This window comes from Amia ocellicauda, chromosome 11, assembly GCF_036373705.1.
Source record: "Amia ocellicauda isolate fAmiCal2 chromosome 11, fAmiCal2.hap1, whole genome shotgun sequence".
Taxonomy (NCBI): domain Eukaryota; kingdom Metazoa; phylum Chordata; class Actinopteri; order Amiiformes; family Amiidae; genus Amia; species Amia ocellicauda.
The window spans coordinates 30,247,883-30,270,737 of NC_089860.1; the positions used below are offsets into that span (position 1 = coordinate 30,247,883).

General features: G+C 37.7%; 1 protein-coding gene across 3 annotated transcripts; it reads right to left on the reverse strand.

Annotated features, from left to right (window-relative positions):
• Window positions 1-2,110: 2,110 nt before the first annotated feature.
• Window positions 2,111-22,531, reverse strand: LOC136763401 (nuclear GTPase SLIP-GC). Of its 3 annotated transcripts, none has more exons than XM_066717384.1 (20): window positions 22,289-22,531; window positions 20,971-21,022; window positions 19,482-20,037; window positions 16,954-17,055; window positions 16,296-16,404; window positions 15,277-15,502; window positions 13,900-14,103; window positions 13,487-13,726; window positions 13,027-13,205; window positions 12,686-12,731; window positions 9,230-9,331; window positions 8,617-8,737; window positions 8,107-8,240; window positions 5,928-6,107; window positions 5,273-5,430; window positions 4,460-4,592; window positions 4,175-4,283; window positions 3,906-4,039; window positions 3,389-3,476; window positions 2,111-2,893 (listed from the first exon to the last, which is right to left on the reverse strand). In XM_066717384.1, exons 2-20 carry the CDS (start codon window positions 20,974-20,976, stop codon window positions 2,826-2,828), a joined length of 2,895 nt encoding a protein of 964 aa, XP_066573481.1. In that variant the 5' UTR covers window positions 20,977-21,022; window positions 22,289-22,531; the 3' UTR covers window positions 2,111-2,825. The 3 variants fall into 3 exon arrangements, with proteins under 3 accessions (XP_066573481.1, XP_066573479.1, XP_066573482.1); XM_066717382.1 differs by having other exon boundaries at window positions 16,954-17,058; XM_066717385.1 differs by lacking the exon at window positions 9,230-9,331 and having other exon boundaries at window positions 16,954-17,058.
• Between the last annotated feature and the right edge of the window lie 324 nt (window positions 22,532-22,855).

Here is a 22,855-nt window from a genome sequence, read left to right on the forward strand (position 1 = left end):
AACATTATCTTTAAAGGATTTATTTTCCTTTTCTATTGCTTGGCAATTGGCCTACTAGGATATATACTGTATAATGAAATAGATTTGCTTTTTTCTTTTACAACATAAGTGCAAAACAAAGTGCAAAAATACAGTTCAATAAAGGCATCAATCATTACAAATTTAATTTACATAAAACATAGCAATTCAAAATATAATACATTTTACAACTTCCAATTTACAATTTACACAGGCTAGTACAGTAAGTGAGATCATCCATCCTGGACAGTGAAAGCTAAGTGCTGTCAAGATGTAGTCACAGTCAAGGGCTACGGGAAAGGGAGCAAGGAGGAAACAATCAAAAACGCAAGAAGCAAATAAAACTGTGAAGTGCTATCAATATAAATTGATTTATATTGTTATTTTGCATACACTGGACACTCAGGCAAGCCAGCCGAAGAGTCACCTAACTCACCGCAGTTAAGTATCGCTTTTTTCTCTCGTGTTTGCTAGTTGAGTCAAGAGTTACATTGATTGTTTATGTGGTTACTTGTTTAGCTAAGAATGATATATCTTGCACCATCCCCGGTCCTCTCCCGCCTGCACTACTGCTACTCCCTCCTGGCCGGCCGGCCTGCATCCACTGCCCGCCCGCCAGCTCATCCAGAACTGCGGCTCGTCCGGTGTCTCTCTGCCCAGATCCGCACACGCTACTCCACCGCTGCGCTCCCTCCACTGGCTCCCGATAGCGGCACGCATTCAGTTCAAGACTTTGACCCTCACTTACCGCTGTCTCACCGCACTGCACCGAGATACCTTCAGACCCTCATCTCTCCATACACTGCGCTCCTCCAGCGCCAGACTAACTCTGCCTCCTGTCCACTCTCCTCCTCCAGAGGACCTGTCCACCGAAGTCAAAACCGCAGAGTCCTTGACCTCCTTCCGGCGCTACTCAAGACGCATCTTTTCAGACAGTACTTGTAATATTAGTCCTTTGAATCCCCTGTAAGACAGCACTTCACAACATTGTATCAAGCTACGTGCATTACTAATACTCGTATTATTGATTGATTTCCTCCTTGCTCCCTTTCCCGCAGCCCTTGACTGTGACCGAACATCTTGACAACACTTTTAATTTCCAGGATGTATGACCTCACTTACTGTACTTACCTGTGTAAATTGGAAGTTGTAAAATGTATTATACTTTGAATTGCTTTGTTTAATGTAAATTTGAATTTGTAATGTTTGATACCTTGTACTGAACTGTATTCTTGCACTTTGTTTTGCACTTATGAAATAATAATAATAATAATAATAATAATAATAATAATAATAATAATAATAATAATAATAATAATAGTTGATTTATGTTGTAGATATGTTGTCAACTGAAGAAGGCAAGTGTACAAAATATGTTTTATGTTTAAGAAACAGGCTAAGATTCAAATAACCACCTGAAACAATTTTGCATATGTCCAAAGCTGCCAAATAGTCATAATTTAAGAGGCGCTAAATACTGCCGGATGACACTACTTGTCAAAACACAGGGCCTTAATTGCAGGCAGGTGTACTTACCAAGTTTTGTAGTCTCACCAAATTGATTATTCTGGTTTAGGAATTAATTTAATTTACTGGGGCTGCTTTCTCTGATTTTCTTACTCTAATTAATACCCACTGCCCTGCACAAGCAGTACCATCCTGCTAGTATCTATTTTTCAAATCATTAGAAACCATTAAGGAAGGCATTGAGTTTTGTTATTTGTGTCTGCTTTAATCACTTAGATAGCACAGATGATGAAGCTCAAAGTAACAATTGTGGATATTATTGGACAGAACAAGAACATGCAATGAAGGACCACTTCTCTATTCACCTACCAATACCTCCTGAGCTTACAGTCATGATAGAAACTGAAGAGAACAATTTTGTTTTCCCCCACTGTAAATCTGTAAACTTGATTCTCATTAATCTTTAAAGTCAAAAAGTAACAAGACTATAAAAGCTAATCTGATGATGGGCAAATGTGTTGTTAGTATTTCAGCTGCCCTTACAGAGCCACTCCAGCACACTTTGCACCTGAGGAGGGATTACAAGATAGTTTGTAGAACCAGCAGTAACAACAGTCCACTGGAGTCAGCTTAATTTCAACCTTTTTATTTGTGTTTAAGATGCTATATAGCTTACATGGCCATTGTTGACAAGCACACATGTAACATGTGTAATGGCTATAAAATATAATGTAGGGTAATGGCTATAAAAATATATTGTAATGGCTATACAAATGTTTTGGGTTAGCTATAGTTACTACTAGTACTAGTACTAGTAGATCTGGGTCATTAACACTCTCATGGGAGCACTTGATCAGTTAGTGAAAAGCTGTATAGATAAGGCATAACCAGAGTCTCAATCTCAAAGGGGAACATTCTCTTCTAGTTTTCATTCTGATTTAAGGTTACAGTTAACTGTTCTCATTGTTGCTCTGGATGAATTGAATGATTACAGTATTGCAGGTCAGTTAAAATAAAGAACATTCAAGGTACATTAACCTATAAAACACTTTAAGGTAAAATGTGAACTTTGTCCATTCAAATAACTAGACAAGCTAAATAAATGAATGGTCTGGAGGAACAATAGCTGGAAGAGAATATAGCCATTCAAGATCTGAGACCCAGCAAGAGCACTGCAATGTTAAATGTTAAACGTAATATATTTTTTAAAGTATATATAGTTTTAAAATATTTTCATAGGTGTATATCCTAAATTATATGTGATATATATTAATATAATTTAAAAAAATTGATTGGTGTATTTTCTATATATTGAAATATTTAATTTTCATAATTTCTTCTTAGGTAAAAATCTGGAGATTTAAAGCTTCACAGCTCGTCTTCATCATCTCAAACTCTGCAGCAACATCTAAAAGAAAACAAAACATGAAACTGTACAATACCATGTCTTGTTTTAGCACAAAATCACACCCACAGATTTTATTCACATTTCTATTCATTTTTGAACCCCCAAACTTTCCTTATTTATGTTTGTGCATCAATCAAATAATAATACAAAATAATAGTATTTGATATTTCGACCACAAGTTTATAACAACTCTTAAATCTCAGATGATACATTTACCGGGAAATGTTAGGAATTCAATTATTTATCCAATACCATAGGATAAGATATTATGCAAGTCATAAAGACCAGCAAAATACAGTATAAGATACAACTGACAAAGATGCAGGTGCTTTTGATCTGGTCACCCACAGTAGGGAGAGTGAAGTAGCTCTGTACTGTTGATGACATCTAGATTGCAATCCTGAGAGATGGGTCATAAATACATATTTTATATAGTAGAAGCCATTACGATACAACAATATGCAATCTGAATGTTTTGATATACTAATGAATTACCTGGGAAGATGATGCCTTTTGGAATCTGATGCAGTGCCAATCTCAGTGATGTCTTTAGCTCTTTTTCCATTGTTTCTTCCATCATTCTCTAAGGGGGCACACAGACAAACAAAGCTAATGTATTTTTATGGTAATTCATTTTAAAAGTGTGTATTAATAAAGTACTCAAATAGTTAAGAAAGTTTGCATCTTGGGTTCATCTAGTCATTATGGGATTTAAGGGAGGACTGATGCAGCTCTCACAGATAACACTGCAGGCTCATAGCTGGACTAGTCACAGCAGCAAAGTCTTTTTTTAGGGCCAACCTGCACTCTGAACAGAGGTTTATTTTATCTGGACAAATTGAAACTGAAATAAAGGGACACTGTGACAATCCCCTGTGAAAATGAATAAAGTTGAAAAGTCAATTGGACTGACAAAAAATGAATAAATGGAGAATTATCTGTTGTGGTTGTTAGTATTCAGTGTATATAGTTGTAGCATGGCTAGGAATGTAACCATTAATGGAAAGGAAACCTTCAGATCTTCGAAGTGTCTCAGCATTTGTTCCTTGGCGTCCTGGAACATGTGTTTTACTGATGCGTCAATTCTGTCTTCAAGAATTCTTTGAATATGTGTTAATGTAGAGGTCCCCTTAATCAGTGCTCCCTCTGAAATACATCACAAAGCTGTGTTTGAATTAACAGCCAATACAAATATTAGTGTTATGGAAGTAAATCAAGTCATCAAGAACAGCCCCATTCAAAAGCAAGCTTTAAAAGGTGTTTTAAGAAGATCACCCCTACCTTGATAAGCTGGAAGCATGCTAGTCTTGACGGAATCAGTGAGAGAATTGTAGATGATTTTCTTTCTCTGAAGGATTTCCCTTTCCATTCCACTCAATATGCTTCTCAACTAAATCAATATAAACAGCAAACATAAATAATTTTTATTCCATTAAAACATTGTATCTGTCTATATTATTGGTTTTGTCTAATATTAAATCAATAATCAAAGATGCTTTTATAACTTTATAACTATAAGGTTTTGTAATTTCAAGAAAGGTGCTGCTAGTAAGGCTTCATTCTCACCTCTGCTCTTATGCACACCAGATGCAGGTACATTGGAGATTGTTTGTAGGTCTTCAGCATTTTACTTGAGATGAAGTCACATTGAAAACTGTCAAGGATCCCTTTGATTGATCTTCTTGAACCTCTGTTTAATCTATTAGGATTTAATATACCAGTCAACAAACTGACACAACTACAGTCTAAAGTATTAGGATTTCAGAAAATAAACCAAATGTAAAATGTACCTTATTTACAGGAGCTTTTTCTCACTTAGTTAAATATGTGTGTCTTACATCAGGCTCTTTATTTATGTACTTTATAAACATTTGTATATATAAAAAATACTCTTACCTTTTATTACAGTTTTATTAAAATACAATTTCTACTTATCCTTGCTTACAGACTTATAACTGACAAGTATAATAATTTTGTATGTGTGTATATAGGCCTACTGTATATGTATATATACTGCTGGAAGCAAGCCTCCCCAAAATGTCTCCAAAAGTCTGAAACATCTTTTTCCCTCGATCCCTTCCTCTTTACTCTGTGGTCATCTTCTTGGTCTTTTTTAATCTCTTAGGATCCATTCTATAGCTTCTTAGGTTCATATTTGATCTGCTCTTCTTGCAATGGGTCCATCCCATCACTCTTTCAACAATGCAACAATGTCACATTTGTCTCCATTTGTTGTTGTATCTGCTTGTTTGTTGAAGCATACATCTATGTTTATGCTGTGTAATTAAAACACTGCAGTAATACACCTTGACTGAAACAGATTACAATTTATGAGCAGGGGTTACTGCAATATGTCTTGAGGAAACTTTATTTACTTACCTGAATGTGCTCAATAATATGCGATTGATGTGTTCATACATAGGTTTTGTGAGAGTGTAGTTTAAATCCACAGTATTTCCATTGCCAGACCTGAAGCTTCCAGAGTTCCTACACAAAGCTTTGAGTGTCTTGTGGTAACCTCTGAAATCTTTGTTGATCTGGAATTCATGGCCACACAAACAAGTACATAGTTAAAAAAGCAACAAGACAAAAGCTGTCAATGCAAAGTTTAACAGTTACAGTTAAAGTCACTTTGTGAAAGCAGATCTATGTTAAAACTTGTTAATTCAGCTCAACTTTTAAATTAGGTAATTGTATATATCAAATTGCTTAATTTTTATTGTAATTATTGTATTTTTTAGTAGACACACAGGCAACTCAGAACATAATTTTTTACATAAAATTACCCATTTATACAGCTGTTTTTACTGGAGCTATGGAGGTAAAGTACCTTGCTCAAAGTTACAACAGCAGTGTCCCCCCACCTGGGACTGAACCTTCAATCCTCCGCTTAGGTGTCCAGAGCCCTAACAACTACTTAATACTACAACCATTAATGCACTGGACTTAAAAGTAAAGCAGTAAACCAAATCTAAAATAATTTTAATTGAACTGAATTTAGATTTAATTGATCTCTTAAACATCTTTAGCTTACTGGGTACAGCACGCCATCAACGGCTCTTTCCACACAGTTTCTTTCAGCCTTCTTTGCTCCCTCTAACAGGAGTTTCTCAAGTGTTGTGTGAACATCATTCAAAATCTTTTTCACGTTTTCACACTCCTTCTTTAGATTCTTATCAAGTAGAGTAAACATGCAATCCTTCTGCGTTTTAGTCTGAAAGAGTTAATACAACTTTAATTCAAATTATTCCATAGCATTAAAACATTTAAAATTTAAAATAATTATTTTCATCACATTCATGGGCACTGTAAATATCCCAATGGATAGCTCTTCTATCATTCAGGATGAGTTTCAACATCTACAGTGGCTCTCAAAAGTATTCACCCCCCTTGAACTTTTCTACATATAATTGTGTTACAACATTAAATCAGAATGGATTTAATCAGGAGTTTTTGACACTGATCAACACAGAAAATGTACATAATCTCAAAATGAAAAATAGAATCAGCAAATTGTTCTAAATTAATGACAAATACAAACAGAAAATAATTCAATGTATAAGTAATCACCCCCTTCAGTCAATATTTGGTAGAGGCACCTTTGGCAGCAATTATAGCCATGAGTCTATGTGGATCAGTCTTTACCAGCTTTGTACATCTGGAACACTTTCAACACCCATTCTTCTTTGCAAAATTGCTAAAGCTCCATCAAGTTGGATGGGGGCCTTTGGTGAACAGTAGTTTTCAATTCTTTCCACATATTCTCAATTGTCTGGGCCTTGACTGGGTCACTCAAGGACATTGATCTTTTTGTTTTTAATCCACTCCTTTGTGGCTTTGGCTGTATGTTTGGGGTCATTGGCTTTCTGGAATATAAAACTTCTCCCGAGTCCCAGCTCTCTTGCAGACTTCAGCAAGTTTTCTTCCAGGATTTCTCTGTACTTTGCTGCATCCATTTTGCCTGCTATCTTTTCAAGATTTCCAGGCGCTGACACAGAGAAGCATCCCCATAGCAGGATGCTGCTTCCACCATGCTTCACGGTAGGGATGGTGTTCTCAGGATGATGTGCGGTGTTAGGCTTAGCTGTAGCGCTTAGTGTCGATGCCAAGAATCTCTATTTCAGTCTCATCAGACCATAGAATCTTCCTCCACTTCGTCTCAGTCTCCCACGTGCCTTCTGGCAAACTCTAGCTAGATTTGATTCAAGTTTTTTTCAACAATATGCAGTATTATATTCAGCAGTATGCACAGTGTCTCCCAGCTCAGCTGTGGAAGACTGTAACTCCTTTAGAGTTGACATAGGTCTTGGTGGCCTCCCTGACTAGTGCCCTTCTCGTCCAGATACCCAGTTTTTGAGGATGGCCTGATCTAGGAAGATTCACAGTTTTGCAGGGTATATTTTATACTTTGACATTATGGACATTTTGGTGTTGATCAGTGGCAAAAACTCCTGATTAAATCCATTCTGATTTCATGTTGTAACACAATGAAATGTGGAAAACTCCAAGGGGGGTGAATTATTTTGAGAGCCACTGTATCTGTAACTGTCAGGACATCTGCTAAATACATACTTAAATAAAGCCAAAGTCTCTCTTTATCAAATTAATAGCATTGTGAATAAAGAAACAGATGACCAGCTGACCAAAACTCTTCTGGCAGGGGTTCTTAACCTTTTTGCCCTCACACCTCCTTTGAGAGTGGTCTTAATGTCCACCCCCACACCCCAAACAAATCAACAAATCAAGACGTAATTAAGATGCCAAAGGGATTTTGTATACCCAAGAAGTTAGCAAGCATGTTTTGAATTTATTTTACTTGATCCAGAAGCAGAAATAATAAAACAAATACCCTGAAAGTTGCATTTATCAGAATAATTTATTAAAACAATTTACAACTGGGAGGCACCTCCCCTGGACCCCCTCTGGTTAAGAACCCCTGTCTTACAGTGTAATGCCTTTCATGTCTTTGCATATTATTATTATCATTATTATGAATAATCATCAACTTCATAGGGGAAAAATAGTGCATTTCTTAGTGTTTCTCTTCAGCATTTACTCTTTCAGGTCACTGAAAACGTAATATGAAAATCAGAAACCTCCGATATATAATTTACAATATGAGGCACATAATTCTCAACTTTGCAATTTGGAAGAATGAAGCCGAGGTCCTGTGCTATAAAACTGTGCATTGTGAAATACATCTGCATCTACACCTTTGGTTCACAACGGTTCTTGGCAATATGAAGATATGTAAGAATTGCAGAGACTTCCGATACATAATCTTTCACTGCCTTCTCACAGTGTTTGGCGTACAGCTTCTTGATGTGTTCCATAAGTAATGGCAGCTCTGGTAAAAAAAATCAAAGCAAAGGTAATAATCTTGTACATTAGCAATCATGTTTCAGGGCCTGTCGGAAAAGTGTCCAGAAACTTCATTATCAGTACACTGTTAACTCATGTTGTGTCTTACAGGGTTTTATAAACACTAACATGCAACATTCTACATCTACACAACATTACAATGAAAACATCACTATAGATAGATATTACAATGCCTATAGAAAGTATATAGTGCCTTTACATATTTTCACTTGTTGTTGCCTTGTGAGCGGAAGAACTATGAACAAGATGAAGCAGAAAGTCAGTCAGAAGAGAGCGGACAAAAACCTGAGGAGAATTAGTCATTGTTAAGATATCACCCTTTGCACAACCTTTTAACCTACCAGTTTCATTGACTTTCAGAGTAGTTTTCCTTCCTTGTTTATGTTTCAAGAACTCTTTTGAGCTCACTGTGTACGTGTAAAAAACATCGTCAGAATCCTCTTTGTCACCAAGGAGAAATGCCTGTAATTCAAATATTTCAGCATTACTCTTGCTTATAGTTAATTGATCCCTGGGAATCTATCTTGTTCAACAGCAGAGTGGACTGTGGATTAGTGAGCCCTTAACTGTGTTCAGCCTAAAACAAAGACAAAGGGTGAACAGAACTAAGTGTTTGTTTAAGTGCTCTACGATGTGGCTTGTTTATAAAGCATACTTGCTGACTTAAGACAGTAATTTAAGTGTATTCTAAAGTGATTTCACTATAAGCAACCTGACAATCAAAGTGTAATAATCATGCAACCCCAACCAATGTAAATCACCTTGGCTCCCTTCTCCATAACTTATTCTATGAATGCCATGTGGGCCTACAGCCGTATTCAGAATGACGCAGTGCCGAATCACTGATGGTTAAATGTCTATATTTAACTTAAATTGATTGAAAAACTTTAAAAGCCTTTTGCCCTTATATTTTCTTAAAATAATCTTCTTGCTGAAAATGAATGAAAGTCTCACCTTTGCTTTATCACTGAGAAGTTTCTTTACGTCTCCTTTAATTAGTTCATTTCTGTGCAGTATACATGCCTGCTTTTCTTTTTGTTCATATAATGTCTCATCCTGCAATGAACTTGGTATTTAGGTATTTACAGTATACAATAAAATGGGTCTTGCATTTTTTGAAAAGACATTGCTTTCCTGCTTTACTTGTTTTCAGGTTAAAAACATTTAAAATCTAACATGTTGCATATATTTTTTAATTATAATGCTGAAATTAAGTGTAACATACAGACAGGTGACACATTAAAGGAAAAACCTGAATAAAGTTACATCTGCATTTAGATCTATGGGAAAGACATCAGTAAATAGGGTTGGAAATTGTGGTCGAAAGTACACATTCCATGACCGCGATGCTTGTGCATTACTGTGATATGTAATGAAAAACAGAAGAGCAGCTCTTTCCCAGGTGACTGAGAATGTCAATGCAGGATGTGATCAGACTGTGTCAGCAAGAACAGTCTGTCGAGAACTACACAGAGAGGGATAGTATAGTAGGGTTGCAGTGCCCCTCATTACAAAGACAAATGCAAATTTAAGAGTTCAGTGGTGCAAAAACCATAGGCACTGGTCTACAGAGAAAAAAAATTGTCAGATGAGTTATCTTTCACCATATTCTCAACAAGTGGGCAAGTGCATGTGTGACATATACCAAGAGAATGGTACAGGCCTGACTGCTTGACACCTAGTGTGGGGGTCTGGATTTTCCTGGCATTTTCCTGGTCACTGCAAATCATTACAAAGTTATTCTGAGTGATCACCTTTTTCCTATGGTGACAAATTTTCTCCTGATCATCTTCCAGGATGACAATACCCCCATCCACAGGGCACAATGGATCACTGAATTGTTTGATGAGTATGAAAATGTGAATCATATGCTATGGTCTTCGCAGTCACCAGATCTCAACCCAATTGAACACCTATGTACTGACGCAGAGCAGGGGTTTCTGGGTAAGCGTAGACCACATAGGCTCGCAGAGGAGCTGAAGCGCACTCCTCCAAAATCTCAACAGTGCGTTGTGTGTCTCTGAGGTCCTGTGCGTCAAGCAAGTGCTGATTGATTGAGCAGGAGATTCTAAGAGCCTCGGCCAATCGCTCAGTGCTGGGGTGACTGGTGTACAATTTATTACTGTAGGTGCTGGAGCATGTCAGAAAAATTATGTGGTGACATACAAAAGTATTTAAAATGCATCTCCTCATCCATGAAACACATTTGTTGCACTAACAGACCTGGACATATGCAGAGGTCTCATAAAACTATGGGGTGCCATTTGTGTCATTCATAATTTCGTGTACATAATAATAAGAAGAACATAATAAAGTGTACAAATGAGAGGAGGCCACTCAACCCATCGTGCTCATTTGGTGTCGATTAATAACTTAGTGATCCAAGGATCCAATCCAGTCTATTTTTAAATGTTCCCAAATTTTCAGCTTCAACCACATCGCTGGGGAGTTTATTCCAGATCGTGACAACTCTCTGTGTAAAGAAGTGTCTCTTGTTTTCCATCTTGTCCCTCGAAATGCACATTTTGTGCATATAATATGTACTTTGCCCTCCGTGGATGTAATGAACAGCAGAGTATGCATTATATTCATGAAATGATGTAAGGGAAAATACATTTTGTGCACCAGTCAACCTGTTGCCAGCCCTACACCTGATACAAAATAATTAGCATTCATGATCAAACAGGTGAATTGAATTCTAAAGGAAAGTTAGAAACTCGCTGAGCCAATCAAGACAGATCAAATACAACACATAATGATAATAATGAATATATGATGTGTAGAAAATCACGTTTCACCAATGAACACGATTATAAAATCTTTCACAATTACTGTATTGTATTGCAAAGACCAGATTGTGGGCTATATAAAAGTCAGTATAGCCTGCATAAACTGCGGGTCGGCGGTTGAAGAAATAAGTATTTATAGCTTAAGTTTGAGGAGTTTACAGCTGAAGCGCTGTATATGTACTGTATTTAATTAAAATATTTAGTAACATAAGAATGGATATGCGGGAGAAATTCACATACGCAGAGATGTTTACTTTGGAATTGAAAAAGCAGCTATGGATGTTCTAGTATTAAGTCTCTAGCCAGCTATAGCAAGACGATAAAGATCTGCACATACAGGATGCAATATGGCAATTTGTGTGTTTCTGTAGGTTCTGTAACATGTCATTAACAGTATGTATTGATTTACATCCATACAAGCCTAGGTACAACATAGAAAACAGGTTTTGTTTTCTTTAGATTGTAACGTGTAAATGCCCCCTATCCGCGCGTCAACGTTACGTGCAAGTATGTTGGCAGACACCTATGCAAACGTCTGTGTATGACGCTGTCGCGCATGTATGCAGAGACGCAGATGCAGAAGTATAAATCAGTCTTTAGACAGCGCTCTCCACCAACATCATCAAAACACTAAATGAGGGAATATCTTTTGGAAGAATGGTGTTCATCTTCCAGTAGTGTTCAGAGACTCGTACAATCTGTGCCAAGAGCATTGAAGCTGGTGGTCCAACACCTTACTGAGACTTTAGGTTGGTTTTTCCTTTAATTTGTCACCCATCTGTATATATAATGAATCCTGTAACATAGTAAAATATGTTTTCTTTTAATTTCAGTTTGGACAAAACATAATAATATCAACATTCAATAATTATGATCATAGTTTTTTTGTAGGTGGCGCAGTCTGGAGTGTTGAGGTGGCATTTTTAAAAGACTTAAGTTATACAAAAAACAACTTACTTTTTAACATACATAACTGCAATTGCCCATTCATACAAACCAGCATAGGCATTATTCTAGTGAGGCAAATGGTGGATTAGACTGTGTGATGCTGCAGGAGAATAGAATAACACTGTCTTCATTGTTTCTCCTGCAGCCATGGACACAGTAACACTGCATGTTGTTTATGGAAAGTAGTATCAAGGAGTAACAGTATGGCGTAAGAAACACTAATAATTGACTTGAGTTGCCGTGGGGAAAACAAATTCTGGATAGAGGAAAAATTACAAAATGACTGGAAGTTACGACACAAAACATCCTTATATGACAGAATTGATCTGGAAGAGTGATATAAATCTTACGTATACACTATAGCTACACAGACAACACAAAACCATTATTTTGGAACCATGCCAGTTTCCCTTTAATATCCCTTTCTCATGCATTTAACAAGATGCAACTACTGAGATAAATCACAGACTATTGTTGTTTTTTATTGATTGTGTAGCACTTTGTGCTTTGAGCTTGATAATAATGCTATATAACATTATTATTATTATTATTATTATTATTATTATTATTATTATTATTACTACTACTACTACTACTACTACTACTACTACTACTAATAGGCAATATAAGACTAATAAGAGGGGAAGTAAATGATGTCTTAAATGTTGTTTACCTTAATGTCTGTGAGTCCAAGGTCTTCATCTCTAAGGTAATTATTTCTGAAAATAAATGTAAAATGTCAGAAGAACTGATACATCAAAGACCATGATGCAACGCAATAATAACCCAAAATAGGATTCCAGACCACAGTGGAGCACACATGCACACACACCAATGGATACTTGAGAGTGTCTAATTAAACTTCCAGAATTTCTTTTGGAAATGAAGCTGGAATTCCCAGAGGAAGCTCATGCAGCCACAGGGAGACCATACAAACTCCAAACAGACAGACACTTGAGTGCCAGATTCAAAACCAGTAAACTGCTAACCATATTGAAATACCTAATCATTTACTTTTTGAATTCTTCAGGATCCATTTCATCAGTTTTGGTGCAGATGAAGGTGATGTTTTCACACTCTCCACCTCCAGCAATGTTTCTCAAACTATTTTCAAGAATTTCAGCAGCAGACTTCTCAGACAAAGCCCTGTTGATGTCGTTAACAATCCACACAGATGAACACTTGCTTAGATACTGTTGAAGGGTGAAAAAGAGAGGATTCACTTTAATTTGGAATATATCAAATTATATAAAACTATTGTGATTGCATTCATTTAAAAAATGCTAATATTTCCCATTATTACCAGGATCTTAAATGTAATTAAAATATGCATTTTTTTTATAAAATGTAAACTTTTAGCACTTACCTAGGACTTAACCATATTATGTCTGCATTTGTTACCTCATTGTACTATTGGATTCATGCTTATTGTATATAGTAGGTTGTATAACTAATGAGAAATAAATATTAGTACCGTTTTCCACATCTCATCTCTGTGTTTATTGGCATCTCCAGTTCCAGGAAGATCAACCAGCACAATACGTTCCAGAAGGACTGGGGAGTTAGGAACAGAAATAGTGACCTGCTTCACAAGAGGCCAGTACTGTCGCTGGGGGCAGCTGTCCCACCGTTGCTGGGAGCATCTGTCCTTTGGTCGCTGGGAGCGGCTGTCACTCCGAATGTAGCAGCTTATCTCTTCAGAAAGCACAGATGCCTGAAAGAAATAATAATTATTAATAATTATAATAATTGATTAATTTTAATATCGATATCATACTAAGATGACATTTGGTGTATAGTACAGTTAACAGAAACTGTGATTTACAATTGAGCTACCTCCACTTTAACCGAAAATAATATTTTGCAGAAAACCAAAGGGATCCTTACATCACCAAATGACAAGGTTTTTGTGAGAGAAGGTGGGATCTCTGGGAAATTTTGGGATCCCACCAGTTCATCATAGCTTTTTTTTATTCCATCTGGTCCATAAATAGCTTTGACTTTTTCTTTTGCCATTTGTTTCATGTCGTCATCACTGTTGTCCTCTCCAGAAATGATCTCCACCAGGAAACGCAGTTCAATCTCCCAGTCCTGAAACAGTGATGCTAGAATTGAAACAAATCTGGATTTTTCTTTGTCAACAGACTTCTGTATGACATACAAAGTACTTTATTGAAAATAAGTGCATTGTACTTTTAGATATGCAATTAGATGTTTTATTCAATGAGGAATTACCCTTAAATTTAGGACAGAAGTTCATATATCAGGTATAGTAAACATATGTGTTTTACAGAAAATATATATACATTTACTAAAACCCTAAAGAAATTAATATATTAGGCATATACACCGATCAGCCATAACATTATTACCACTGACAGGTGAAGTGAATAACACTGATAATCTCATAATCATGGCACCTGTCAGTGGGTGGGATATATTAGGCAGAAAATTAACATTTTGTCCTCAAAGTTGATGTGTTAGAAGCAGGACAAATGGGCAAGCATAAGGATCTGAGTGACTTTGACAAGGGCCAAATTCTGATGGCTAGACGACTGGGTCAGAGCATCTCCAAAACTGCAGCTCTTGTGGGGTGTTCCCGGTCTGCAGTGGTCAGTACCTATCAAAAGTGGTCCAAGGAAGGAAAAGCGGTGAACCGGCGACAGGGTCATGGGCGGCCAAGTCTCATTGATGCACGTGGAGAGCGAAGGCTGGCCCGTGTGGTCCGATCCAACAGACGAGCTACTGTAGCTCAAATTGCTGAAAAAGTTAATGCTGGTTCTGATAGAAAGGTGTCAGAACACACAGTGCATCGCAGTTTGTTACGTATGGGGCTGCGTAGCCGCAGACCAGTCAGGGTGCCCATGCTGACCCCTGTCCACTGCCGAAAGCGCCTACAATGGGCACGTGAGCATCAGAACTGGACCACAGAGCAATGGAAGAAGGTGGCCTAGTCTGATGAATCACGAGATCAAGGTGTTGACTTCCCCAGATCTCAATCCAATCGAGCATCTGTGGGATGTGCTGGACAAAGAAGTCCGATCCATGGAGGCCCCACCTCGCAACTTACAGGACTTAAGGGATCTGCTGGTAACGTCTTGGTGCCAGATACCACAGCACACCTTCAGAGGTCTAGTGGAGTCCATGCCTCGACGGGTCAGGGCTGTTTTGGCGGCGAAAGGGGGACCTACACAATATTAGGCAGGTGGTCATAATTTTATGGCTGATCGGTATATGTGTATTGAGATAATAGGTAAGACTTGCCTCTTTGCTGATGAAGTCGATGTCAGCTCTGTACTTGTTGGAGTTTGTATTGGCTTGCACATGGATGAAGACTGAGGTACAGGCGTGCCCACTTGCAGCGGGCAGTAGCTGTTTTTCCTCCAGAAGTGCATTTATTAATGAGCTCTTCCCTACTCCTGTCCTTCCAAATACTCCAATATAGATTTTATCAGTTAAAGTTTTGCTTTTCAAAGCCAGACTCCTCTTTCTGTGAAAAAATAAACAATCAAAACATGTTTTTATACCCTCTGTATGAACTCGTATATGTAGGTACACTAATATAAGTTAAGACAGTGGGTGTGAAAAGCTTTGAGTTGACCCGTCTTGACTCAGTTCAGTCAAAAGGAATCTTCAGTTCTCTGTTTAAATATGGAAATAAACTCTAAAAAAGTATACATGATACATAAGTAGACAAACAATATTTATGAATCTAACCAAATATATGGTTTCATATGAAAGGTGTTGATACTTTTGATACAACTACCTTAAAACACAATTGTTCCAAGTTTGTTCAAGGCCTTCCTTAATTTAGTCCAAATATTTTCTATCAGTTGCAGATTAGGATTTTGACTAAGTGTCTCCATAAAATAAAAAGATTTTATAAAGCACACACAGAAAAATAATTTTACACCAAATGCTTGGCAGAAGAGATTGTATTCTAATCTTTGTACAGCTCACAACACTTCCTCCAAACTCAGGATGTTATTCTTAACCCTCATCATAAGTCTTGATGTGGTTCTTGGTGAAGGAGCTCTCTTTCTTCCAGGGAGGGAGCTTTAAGAGTCTAGTACATATACAGGTAGGATTGGGTGCTGAATTATCAGATTGGAATTTCTAGGAGGTTTTGGACAAAAGAATCATGGCTTCAAGAGTACATATATACTATAGTACTGTAGATATGTTTCAGTATTCATTGCACTATAATGTTTTCAGCTGCCATTCTGTGTATTTGACATACTGATGAATTAATAACAAATTCTATTTATGCATTTGTAGATTACTTGAGGTTTTCCAGTAAATCAATGTCTTCTTTCTCACAGCTTGTAATTCTTTCCAGTGCCTGGTACACCTTTGAAATTGCAGCTCTGGCTTCCTGTTCCACATCACTGCCTGAAAATGAATAATTCATAGTAAGCCTTTTTATCAGTGCCTTGCTGCATTGATTCAACATCATTATTTTGTTTTCTTACACTTCATGCATACTACAGAGCATGTAATCATAGAGACCATTCCTGAGAGAACTTATTTTGTTTATATTTCTTAAATATACTTTTCCCTCATTTTACCAATATATTAAATATATGAAATTAAAAAGAAACTACTTATTTGTGCCTTAAAAATATTTATTCTTGTTCTTTTTTCCAGATGTTTTAGTATGATTTTTTTCAGGGTTTTAGTATGATGGTATAAGGATGTATAAATTATATACAGGTGCCCCCTCAGGATTTATTTGACATCTAAAGTGGTTCAATTCCTCGGTGCATGAAACTAACATCACCGTGTTCAGAGTTTGATGTCATGGCCATTTCTTCAGATCATAGAGAGAACAACTTCCACCAGCTTCATTAACCACAGTATGTGTGAGTGTGTGTCTGTATTGTTATAATAAAGTTAGTTGAGTCCATTCACTGTCACATTTCAGTGACACAGCTCACTTACAATTGTTAAGCAGATCTTCGATTTCACAGGAAAAAACAGGATGCAGTCTTCTCTTTTTGCACATCTTTGCAGGAGAAGTGTCTTCACATTTTCGTTTCTTTCCTTCTGTTCAAAAGATATGATTAGTATTCCACTTTCCATGAATTACAGGACTCACTCAACCCTAACATCCCAACATGTACAGTGAGGGAAAAAAGTATTTGATCCCCTGCTGATTTTGTACGTTTGCCCACTGACAAAGAAATGATCAGTCTATAATTTTAATGGTAGGTGTATTTTAACAGTGAGAGACAGAATAACAGCAAAACAATCCAGAAAAACGCATTTCAAAAAAGTTATAAATTGATTTGCATGTTAATGAGGGAAATAAGTATTTGACCCCTTCGACTTAGTACTTGGTGGCAAAACCCTTGTTGGCAATCACAGAGGTCAGACGTTTCTTGTAGTTGGCCACCAGGTTTGCACACATCTCAGGAGGGATTTTGTCCCACTCCTCTTTGCAGATCCTCTCCAAGTCATTAAGGTTTCGAGGCTGACGTTTGGCAACTCGAACCTTCAGCTCCCTCCACAGATTTTCTATGGGATTAAGGTCTGAAGACTGGCTAGGCCACTCCAGGACCTTAATGTGCTTCTTCTTGAGCCACTCCTTTGTTGCCTTGGCTGTGTGTTTTGGGTCATTGTCATGCTGGAATACCCATCCACGACCCATTTTCAATGCCCTGGCTGAGGGAAGGAGGTTCTCACCCAAGATTTGATGGTACATGGCCCCGTCCATCGTCCCTTTGATGTGGTGCAGTTGTCCTGTCCCCTTAGCAGAAAAACAACCCCAAAGCATAATGTTTCCACCTCCATGTTTGACGGTGGGGATGGTGTTCTTGGGGTCATTCCTCCTCCTCCAAACACGGCGAGTTGAGTTGATGCCAAAGAGCTCGATTTTGGTCTCATCTGACCACAACACTTTCACCCAGTTCTCCTCTGAATCATTCAGATGTTCATTGGCAAACTTCAGACGGGCCTGTACATGTGCTTTCATGAGCAGGTGGACCTTGCGGGCACTGCAGGATTTCAGTCCTTCACGGCGTAATGTGTTGCCAATTGTTTTCTGGCGACTATGGTCCCAGCTGCCTTGAGATCATTAACAAGATCCTCCCGTGTAGTTCTGGGCTGATTCCTCACCGTTCTCATGATCATTGAAACTCCACGAGGTGAGATCTTGCATGGAGCCCCAGACCGAGGGAGACTGACAGTTATTTTGTGTTTCTTCCATTTGCGAATAATCGCACCAACTGTTGTCACCTTCTCACCAAGCTGCTGGGCGATGGTCTTGTAGCCCATTCCAGCCTTGTGTAGGTCTACAATCTTGTCCCTGACATCCTTGGACAGCTCTTTGGTCTTGGCCATGGTGGAGAGTTTGGAATCTGATTGATTGATTGCTTCTGTGGACAGGTGTCTTTTATACAGGTAAGGCGCTGAGATTAGGAGCACTCCCTTTAAGAGAGTGCTCCTAATCTCAGCTCGTTACCTGTATAAAAGACACCTGGGAGCCAGAAATCTTGCTGATTGATAGGGGATCAAATACTTATTTCACTCATTAACATGCAAATTAATTTATAACTTTTTTGAGTTTTTCTGGATTTTTTTGTTGTTATTCTGTCTCTCACTGTTAAAATGCACCTACCATTAAAATTATAGACTGATCATTTCTTTGTCAGTGGGCAAACGTACAAAATCAGCAGGGGATCAAATACTTTTTTCCCTCACTGTATTGCTTCACATCATCCCATCCTCTCGCGTTATTTCGAAAACCACTCCTTCTATGGGCAAGCTACGCCCCCACACAATACAAAGCGCTGTCATTGGTCATTGGAGTAACATTTTTTGCAGCCAATCAGAAAATAATTATCTATTATCTATCTAAAAACTATTTTTTAATACACCAAATGACCTGCAGATGGAACTTGTCAGTTATTTTGTATGTGGCCAATCGGATTCTTCATTTATAAAAGTAAAACGGGAGACAAATTGAAGCGAAGGGAACAAATGTGTCTCGGTGGAGTGTTACAATCACGTTGATGTTCGCAAATGAATAGAGAATGGTATTTAGGTCATTAATTAGGATATGCAACTACAGCAGCATACTATATTTACAATCAAATAGGTTTAAAAACTTGTATGCTATTTTTACAATCAGACGGGTTCATGGAATCATGATGATTTTCAATGTTTGTCTTGCTTAATTTACATTATTATGTAAGTTAGCTGTAGGCAAGGCTTGTTTTATTGGACAAACAAACCAATGTGACATTGAACGTCCCATGTGAAAAAGTAGTGCATTAGAAGTATACTTGGGTCAAAATAGTATACCCAAGTATACTTTGAGTACACTGCTTTTTAACACTGAATACATGAAATTTCACTGTCAACATATCCTCCCCAAACTCCAGCTTTGCAGCAAAATCCCCAGACCATTCCAAATTCCTTCATCCAAGCCAAATCATTTTTCACTTAAAAAAAAAGTTTTTAATTACCATTATTCATCTCCAGATTCAGTCCTTCAGGCCACACAGTACCAAGCTCATGGATCCAGTAAGCTTCTCTCTCAGCCAATGATTTCAGATCATTTACTTTGTCAATAGGAAATATGGTCAGGTCCACTAGAGAGTGGTCTTCACTGTTGAAATGTTGAGCAAGTAGCTGGTTCTTTTTGTGCTTTATGCTACTTTTGTGGTCTCTGAATCTTCTTTGCAGTGAAGTGATTGTCTTCCCAACATGCTGCAAATTGCACTTTTTACATTGTATAACATAGATAACTGTAGAACTTTTACATGTTAAAACATGTTTGATGTCATGATCGTTATTTCTAGTTGTGCTCTTGAATGTATTAATGCCTTTCTTCATATAGATACAGCAGTTGCAATTGACTGCATTGCATGGATATACCCCTGGGGCTGTTTCTGAACATTGCTGAGGAATTTCAAATCTTGCGGTGTCAATTTGTGTCAGAGGAGTAAATTTACACAGTCCGGTGATTTCCTGTGACTCATCGGTTCCACATGAAGGTGTCCAAGAGTATTTACATGAGTCCTGCAGAGGAGAACACACACAACAATAAACATGCAAAGGTCTTATCTAGGTAAGAAGTTTACTCGTAGGATCCCTTGCACTTAACAAATATTACCAACTTGTGAACCTGGTGCTAAATATGTCAAATTGTATTCTTCAGTTAAATTAATGTAGAGTAACCATGAAAGTGTCCACACAGTAGTGTAGGGAGTTGGTCTCCTTGAGCCAGGGGTTCCTAAAGTGCGGCCCAAATGTGGCCCCCGAGGATGTTTGGTGCGGTCCCCCAAAACCAACCATCAACCACCCATTTTCTGAAGCTTTTCTATATTTTTACCCTTCATGACAATTTTCTGTAACAAATTGCACATGTAATTTGGTGGAAAATAGTAAAACAACAATTAAAGTTAATAAATGTTCGCTAACAGAAATGTATAGGAAATAAAATTGGTGGATCATTTTTTACTGTGGCCCCCCATCCCATGCAACCTTGGAAAAATGGTCCTCCATCACCAGACATTGGGAACCCCTGCCTATCCAACACAGGTGTAGTTCAAGAGTGCTTCCACTATATTCCTCTTAATTTCTGTCTGTGTCCAGGTTAACTGCTTTTTGTATTATTGGTGTTACAGTCATCTTGTTGTATTCTTGTCTTTTCTATAATTTCTCATATTGGTAATAGTAACAGCTTTATCCATTTATCCACTAATTACTTTATCCACTTTTGGCATAACCCTACCTAGCACAACCAAAATTTACACAAACACTTATGCTTCCTATTTTAGTGGTTTTAATTTTACATTTGGTATAGTGAATGTAGTGTTTATTAATTAATAAACCACTCTTTAATTACTTCCAGGGTAGCCTAAACACGTATTTATATATTCAGACATTTATGACAGCTTTCTTCTAGGGACTGGTCATTACAGGGGAAAATATAAAAATGTATTTTACTACCTCCATGATAGAGATCCTAGATCATCAGCTCAGTACAAAGATGGCTCAGCTTCTAGAAATAAAAAGATGAATCCATAAAATTTCTTTTTAAATGAATCCATTTATATACAGTTATGTGCAAAAGTTTTAGGCAGGTGTGAAAAAATGCTATAAAGTTAGAATGCTTTCAAAAATAGACATGTTAATAGTGCCAATAATGCCATTGCAGAACATTATACTTCTTCAGCATTTGGCTGAATCCAAGCAGATAATTTAGCCCTAAACACTTCAGAATTCATCCTGCTGCTTTTGTCAGCAGTTACACCATCAATAAATACAAGGAAACCAGTTCCCTTGTCAGCCATACATGCCCATGCTATAACACTACCTCCACCATGCTTCACAGAGGACGTGGTATGCTTTGGATCATGAGCAGTTCCTTCCAGTTACTAGCCACTGCTGATTTGCCAGACAATTCATCCACAGCCCCGCACTACAGTCTACCCCCCTGATACACTACATAGAGAAATAAATAAACAAATGTATAAATAAAGGCTCCTTCAAGACATCACGATTAAAAAGTAGACTATCAATTTGCCTCTCCAGGGGATCAAATGAAAGGCGAGAGAATAAGGCTGAAGCAAGTGAATAGCAGCTTCTAGAAGCGCGGAGGCCGTGGGCTATAGCATGCCCTGCCACTGCACAAACAAAAAACCCGTGATGTTTTTCCTGTACTTTGTTTCTGACACACCCTTACTTTAATTTCACAGTACACACAGTAAGCCAAGGTATTCCAACCAGGAAACTACTGCAATCAAACACACAGAAGGCCAATATACCACACTGTCCTAATCAGCTTGAAGTTTCAAATAAACGATAATCAAGAGACAATCTTGTTGGTCCATTCTGTACAGTACACTGACTGAGTGGGATAAAACCCTGTTTGCAACCGAGTAATATGCAGCAGTATTGTCTGAAGAAACATGTATTTGAAGGAAAGGAAGGGGGAAAAAAACATGTATTTTAAAGATCTTTGCCCTTGTGTTGGTAAAGGCAGATTTGCTTCCCGAGTTGTAGCCCAGTCTGGCTACTTTCCAGCACGTGTGGGTCCACACGGTCAATATACAAGTCTAAACCTGAGATGCATTTCTATAGCTTTTTCTGTAAAGAACTCTTGACTAATTATTCTTCTCCTTCTTCAGAGTATACTGATACATTTTCTAAATTCAGCCAAGAACAATACCTGCATATTGCAATGCATTCTTATATAATTATATTCAATGTCACTTTAAGTAAATTATTAATTATGCAGCATTTATTGAAAAGGAGTTTGACTTACATGCAAGTGATCAATCAGATCTTCAGCCAGCCACAGTCAGATCTCTCTTCTCCAGTGTTTCCAGTGACAGATCACCGAGTGACAAATAGGCTACAAACACAAATCCGCTCCACACTCTATAGATACCCGTTTGATTTTCAGTTTTACCTTGAAGACATGCTGAAAGTAAAAGTAGCAGATACATGAACTGAACAGGGAAATAGAAACCTAAGTGTTATCACATATTTGAATCCGCAAACTCACTAACAGCCCCACCCTCTGTACAAGAGCAAGCGTGTCGTCAGCTCTCCAAATAATGATGTTGCAACATTGCATTCAAGTGTCAATGGAACAATATGACATGGTCAGTAGACTCCAGGGACACTCAAATCGTTGAAAAACAATCATATTAAATTGCATTTAATGCGTTTACTTAGTGTTGTGTTAGTACAGGTTTTATTTTTTCTTTGTGCCTTAAATTGCCACCACACTTTCCTATTGTTGCCTTACAACGCACTTTGTTTCCAGCATTTGGTTATTTCTCAACATTTTCTTTCAGCGGCCATTGCTGGGTTATTCATCTCTCCA

What these genes read in the sequence shown, in the direction of transcription:
- LOC136763401 (XM_066717382.1), bottom strand. An exon ending in AAACCTTGTCATTTGGTGAT is followed by an intron (nt 13,727 to 13,899) that starts GTAAGGATCCCT and finishes TATTTCTTTCAG; the next exon opens with GCATCTGTGCTTTCTGAAGA. An exon ending in GAGATGAGATGTGGAAAACG is followed by an intron (nt 13,206 to 13,486) that starts GTACTAATATTT and finishes ACCCTTCAACAG; the next exon opens with TATCTAAGCAAGTGTTCATC.